At 40.4% G+C, this 6,575-nt stretch overlaps 1 protein-coding gene across 1 annotated transcript; it reads left to right on the top strand.

Moving 5' to 3' along the window:
- The first annotated feature begins 615 nt into the window (after positions 1-615).
- Positions 616-5,501, top strand: LOC144713806 (uncharacterized). Its single transcript, XM_078588499.1, has 4 exons — positions 616-846; positions 2,159-2,300; positions 4,518-4,775; positions 5,266-5,501. Exons 3-4 carry the CDS (start codon positions 4,547-4,549, stop codon positions 5,475-5,477), a joined length of 441 nt encoding a protein of 146 aa, XP_078444625.1. The 5' UTR covers positions 616-846; positions 2,159-2,300; positions 4,518-4,546; the 3' UTR covers positions 5,478-5,501.
- The last annotated feature ends 1,074 nt before the right edge of the window (positions 5,502-6,575 follow it).

Below are 6,575 nucleotides of genomic sequence, written 5' to 3'. Positions count from 1 at the left end.
TGGGAAGGCCCTGTTCCGCTGAATGGGGGTCCTCATCCGACCTGCTAAGGCCCCGCTCAAGTAGAACAAGGCCCCGTTCCGCCCTGAGGAGGTAACGGTTCCCGTTCAAGCTGAACGGGGACCTGTTTCGCCCTGGACAGACCCCGTTCAACCATTGAATGGGGCTCATTCAAGCTCTAGAGAGTCCAGAATGGAACGGGAAGGCCATCCGAACAGGAATGAACCAAAAAAACATCTTTTTGCACTCCGTTTTGGACGATTTTGATGCCGATCTTCATCCAAATCAAAGCAGAACCTGGCTCTGATACCACTGTTGGGTTCTAGAGGCCTAGATCTGGATGAACATATCAAAACGATTCGCAGCGGAAGAATTGAACGAATCGAGCGACATCAACAAAAAATTGAACAGAGGTAGACATGGTAGTTCTGTTCGGACGGTGCGAATTGGACCGAATTGCGCGAATTGTTCGGATTACTGAATAGAACATTGATGAAAACGAACAGAACTTCGCACAGATGGCTGTGCAATTCACATTTTTTAAGGGTTTTTTTAAGAAAAAAATATGCTCATTCTCTTTCTCCCAGTCTCTTCTTCGTTCTCGGAATCCCATCTCCTCTCTTCAATCCCGTCTCCTCCATCCATCTCTCTCGAGTCTCGATGACGGCCCCTAGACACCCTTATCCCGCCTCTCTCTTGTGGACTCCTTCACGTCTTTCTCCCCGCCAATTTGGCAGCTCTACTCCGAGCTTGCATCTCTAGCGGCGGATGCAGACAAGGCTCAAAGTGGAACCTGAAAGATTATTGTGTCCTGATCGAGGGTTTTATCTGCGTTGAGGATAAAATTGGTCCGATCACGCAAAAAGAAGCGGTCATATCTTTCTTTTTTGTTTTTTTTGGTTGGAATCTGAAAGATTCTTGAGTGTTGATCGACGATTTTATCTGCATTGCGGATAAAATTGGTCAGATCACGTAAAAAAGAACAGTCATACCATTCTAAATTGTTTTTTTCCGTTGAAATCTGAAAGATTTTGGAGATCTTATTGACGGTTTAATCTGCATTGCGAACAAATTTGGTCAGATCAAGGAAAAATAGCAGTCCAATCTTTCTAATTGTTTTTTTCCGATAGAACCTAAAAAATCTTGAGTTCTGATCGACGGTTTTATCTGCATCGTGGATAAACTTGTCATGTTTTTGTTCTTCGATGTTCTGATGAAATCTGATCGAGTCTTTACTGATAAATTGGTCAGATCTTCCGTTGTTGTGAAATCTGAAATCTGAAAGATTCTCAAGTGCTGATCGACGATTTTTTTTCTTTCTCGCAGCTCTGCATCTCTCTTTGTCTTGTCTCTAAATCTCTGACCTGGTCTTCTTCTATCTCTAACTTGCTCTCTCCCTCTCTATTTCTTCAATTGGCTATCCCTAAATCTCTATTTTTCTCTCTTTCTGGGCCATCCTCTCTTCCTCTCACCCTAGTAATCTCTTTATCTCTTTGTATCATTCTCTCTTTTCCTCCTTATCTATCTCTAATTCTCTCTCTCCCTACTTCTCTGATTTTTCTCTTGCTCTATGTCTAATTCTCTCTTCTTCTCGCCCTCTCACTATTTCACTATCTCAAAACCTCCTTTCGCCTATTTTTCTCACTACCTCTCTAAATCTCCGACTCAAACCTTCTCTCAAATTCTCTATCTTTTTTTCTCTGATTTGTCCCTGTCACTATCTCTGTATCTCTCTTTGTCTGTCTCTAAATCTGTGACCTGGTCTTCTTCTATCTCTAATTTGCTCTCTCCCTCTCTATTTCTTCAATTGGCTATCCCTAAATCTCTATTTTTTTCTCTCTAGTCCCCCAATTCTATCCCTAATTCTCTCTCGGCCATCCTCTCTTCCTCTCACCCTAGTAATCTCTTTATCTCTTTGTATTATTCTCTCTTTTCCTCCTTATCTATCGCTAATTCTCTCTCTCCCTACTTCTCTGATTTTTCTCTATGGTTGTAATTATCTGATTTTATGGATTTATCTGTCAACTTTGCATACACAAATTTCTTTATGTTTTATCAACCCCTGATTCCATTTTTTGTTCGCTTTACCTCTCATTCTCTGAGTATCGTTTGAACTATCTCCATTGGACGTTTTGGTTGATTTCTATTTTCTTTCAACAGGAAGTCGTTTGTGGTAATCTGAAAATTTTTCTGCCTTCCGATACAAAGCTCCACGCGGCGTTCTCTGTACTCTCCATAACGTTCAGAGCATTTATCTATCTATTGAACAAGTCTTGAATTTGCCTCGGAGGAAATTAAAAAGGTGCGTACTTATGTGACGAATGGTACACAGATTGGATAATTTTTCAATTTACGTTAATTGCCTTATATTTCACTTTGTTTGCTTAATTATTTACCCGTGTGATGTACGACTCTACTTTCACCTTTTTAGTTGAGATAAATTTCTTGTTTTTTAATTTAAGAAACTGTTTGAACATGTGTACTTCATGAGTGCACATCAAGCAATGTCCGAATTGAGCTTGGTATTGCGTGAAATTTTTAAGTAATACAACTTTTTAACTGTAATTTAGGATGCCTAGGGAACCTCTATCTTATGCCTCTGGTTCACGAGGAAGCTCCTCATTGTCCGAGGGGAGTGCTGGCCTCGGCGGGAAGAAGACAAAGAGAAAAATGAATGCGCTGCACGAATACATTTCACAGAGGTGGCGCCAAACGTGTTCACATGCAACCTCTATGCGACCCGTAATCGGGGTCGTGCAGTGATTGTAGAGCAAAATAAGTATAGTTGCAGTACGATTCTTTGGCGTCATTTGTAAAATGTGCATCATAAATAGTATAACGAGCTGAAGAGTCAAGATTGCAATTCTTCCAACCAACCATCTATGGCCAACATCTTTGATCAACACGGTACTAAAAAAATGTACTTCACTGGTTGGTCGCCGGAGATGACAAAAGAAGAGCTTGTACGTTTCATCTATCAGTCAGCCTCACCGGCGTGTAAGAATTATTTCATCCGAATGCTTTGATACATCACACAAGAGGAGATCTCCATTCCATTGACAAGGGCTGTTAAGGAAAAGGCTTTCAAGTTGTATATTGAGTTGAAGAGCGGTATTCGTGACCGTTTGGAGAGTGTTGATAGAGTGGCCATCACTCTGGATTGTTGGACTTCGGTGAATCAAATATCATTTATAGGATTCACCGTTCATTGGGTAGACACAGAATGGAAAATGTGTGAATGTGTCCTCACTATACGCCAGTTGGAGGGATCCCACACTGGGGAGTGCTTGAGTGAGATTGTGTTGGAAATTCTGGAAGAATTTAAGTTGACTGAGAAGCTATGTGCTATTGCTATGGACAATGCTTCAAATAACGCAACAATGATGGCGATATTGGAACGAGAGTTGCGGCCAGTGAATGCCCGTTTCACTGTAAAGAGACATGTCTTGTGTATTGCGCATGTCATCAACTTAGATATGCAGGCCGGATTGAATGCTCTCAATGTCATTGAAGATGGCCTAGAGTCAAGTTTCATTGACGAAGTAGACCTCACAGCCCTGGATGCTACGATCGATGCAGAGGAATATGATTCTCATACAATGTCCTTAGGGGATGTGGTTCGACGCCTAAGAGAGGTAGTGATTTCTATACGAGGATCGACGAGGCAAGAGGTGAAGTACTTTACATATTATTGATAGTTAAATATGTCAAACGCAAGGAGGATCCTGATAGATTGCCCTGCTAGGTGGATTTCCACTTATAAGATGCTATGTGGGTGCATTGAAATTAAGATTTTTATCAATATGATGATGTCTACCGCCCTTCGAAAACAAGCCTTACTTGACGCGGAATGGGAACTAGTGCAAAAATTTGTCGACTTACTCAAACCACTCCAGCTTGGTACCTCTGTTGCTATCCAAAGGAAGGCACCGATGTCGAATGAGGCTATTGTCATTATTAAGGGATTGATGAGGCATCTAGAGCGAATTAGTGTGGGCATATCGAACTCATCCACGCTTACAGTTGGTCATGCTATCTCCGCTAGGCAAAGGAGTGCTTTATCTAATGTTTGTTCTGCTATGCGGGCTAAGCTAGATAAATATGTGTCTGTACTAACACGAAATGAGGCTTTCACTATCGCCTTTTTACTTGATCCATCTATGAAGCTTTGCCTGATCTATCCACAAGCTAAGAATGAGGTTCTATCTAACGTCCGCAACATCATGGGGACACATTCAGTATCCAGGAACCCCGTGAATCGCCGCACCGAACCAAGTGCTCTATCAACAACGAGTGATTTCATACAAATGGAGCTTGAAGAAATACAAGATCCATCTGAGCTACCACAATGAGTTGATCGGATCACAGAGCTCGACGTATATGCAACGACCCCCCCAGCATTCGGTACGGAGGTGTTACATTAGTGGAAGACGACATGTATCATATAATTTGCATTGTTTATATTCCAAATCTTGTGCTTCACTTATTGAATTTCTGACTAATTGTACCCCCAAAACAGGTCAGCTTTCTTACCCCGCATTAGCACTGATGGCGAAGGAATTCCTAGCAGTTCAAGCGACGAGTGCCGCGTGTGAGAGGCTATTTTCAGAGGGTCGTCGAGTAATCAACTATTGGCGATCGAGGCTCATGGCAGAGAGCGTTGAAGAGTTAATGATGCTGAAGTCATGGTACAGCAACGACAACCTGAGAGCATATGAGAACAAAGACAGTGATGAAGAGGACGGGCCATTTAACATAAGTCTGAATGCACCAACGGGTTAGACTCTGTCCTTGCTCCTTGTCTGGTGTAGAGAGCTCTATTATTTATCTTTGCCTTCGTGAAAAAAAACTATGATCGTGTGATGGCAAATTATTTCTTTTTTGACATGCAGATTAGCGCTCCACCACACAATACTGCCTACAATGATGGAAGAATCCTGCCGTATAAATGTGAGACTCCTCTAGTTTTTCCACTCTCTATCATTCTCTCATTCCCTAACTCCGTCCTTAGTTTTCTCTCGGTCCCTAATTCCATCTTCCTCTCCCCCTAATTATCTCTTTCTTGCTTTCTTCCTCTCCCCCGAATTTCATAGTTCTCTTTTTCCATCTCCGTTTCTCTCCCTCTAATTCTCTGATTCTCTCTCTCACTCTCTTATCATCCCTTACTCTCTATCTATGAAATTCTGCCTTGCTCTGTCTTCAAATCCCTCTTTCTCTTCATTTCTCTAATTCTGTTTCCAGTTATAAGATTTTATTCACCTGTGCAGAGCAGGAGTGCTGGTCATCAAGCTATGGGCGCTTCTCAAGTTTCAACCATCGCCAAAAGATCGTTCTCGGCCAGGAGGCGGAAAGCTGGTTCTACAGCTCAAAATACCCAGCCAGGAATCTGATTGGAATTTTGAAGGTTTTGGTCTGCAGAGGGACTTCAATTTTGAAGAGAGTTATTTTCCTTAAAAATGTGTCGTACTCTTCAAAATAGAAATAATGTACCCCACGTAATTTACTGAGGAGAAAAATTGCAGAATCTCTTTGTCTCTCTCTCTCTCTAAATCTGTGATTTTCTATATCTCTATCCCTGAATCTCTCTATCTCTCTCTCTCTAAATCTCTGGTTTGCTCTTCCTCTATCTCTAATTCTCTCTCTCTCTCTCTCTCTATTTATTCCTTCAATTGTCTATATCTAATTCTCTATTTCTCTCGCTCCAGTTCCCCAATTATCTCTATAAGATTGTCTACATCTTCCATCGTTCTCATTCCCTCTGTCTTCCTCTCCCTTACTCACCCTCATGCTCTCCCTCTTCTTCTCTCTTTCACTCACTCTCTCCCTCTCCCTCTCCCTTTCCTTCTCTCTTGCTCTCTCTCTCTGACCAAACTAGGAACCCTAACATTTGATTTAAAATACGGCATCTTGAATTCGTTACGGTTTGGATACATCCATCATACCTTGTTTCTCCGGTATGAGAACTTTAAAAAGTTATATTATTATTGTAGAAATACCTAAATACATTTTTATAGAAATCTAATCGTTCCACCCTCTAACCAAATCCTAGAAAAATATGGAAGTACACTCTGTTTCATGTAAGTCATTTTAATGAAATTAATTCTCAAAAATCTATTAAATTAATTAATTCCCTCCCTTTAAGAACGAATGAATTCAGTTACGTCACCCAATGAAATGAAATGAATTACCAAAATTAATTCAGTACAATCTCCTCTTCTGATTAAATTGCTAAATGAATTCGTTAAATCATTCCATATTTTTTTCTTAAATCTAAGTGACAACAATGACATAAACACCTAGCATATCAGGTACCATTAAAATATAAATGCCATTATAACTAGATTTAATGATTGTTAGATTTGTATTGATAGAATTATACTGAATATGGTGTTTGTGACTTGTGAGTTGTAAATTACTCTAACGTCATAATGAATTAGATTATTCGTAGTATATTATACTTTATGCATAACAATTTTTTGCAATTTAGAGCATTTTATGCAATTTCTGAACAATAATGTTCTTTCTGTGCGAATTTGTTCGTTTGTGCGAATTTTGTTCGGTTGTGCGAATTTGTTCG

Source organism: Wolffia australiana, chromosome 16 (genome assembly GCF_029677425.1).
Source record: "Wolffia australiana isolate 7733 chromosome 16, ASM2967742v1".
In the NCBI taxonomy this organism is placed as follows: Eukaryota; Viridiplantae; Streptophyta; class Magnoliopsida; order Alismatales; family Araceae; genus Wolffia; species Wolffia australiana.
This window is presented reverse-complemented; position numbering and strand designations above follow the sequence as displayed.

Excerpts from the sequence above, each read along its gene's own strand:
- LOC144713806 (XM_078588499.1), top strand. The coding sequence starts at position 4,547 with ATGGCGAAGGAATTCCTAGCAGTTCAAGCGACGAGTGCCGCGTGTGAG. Across the intron at positions 4,776-5,265 it reads AAGTCTGAATGCACCAACGG|AGCAGGAGTGCTGGTCATCA; the intron begins GTTAGACTCTGT and ends TCACCTGTGCAG.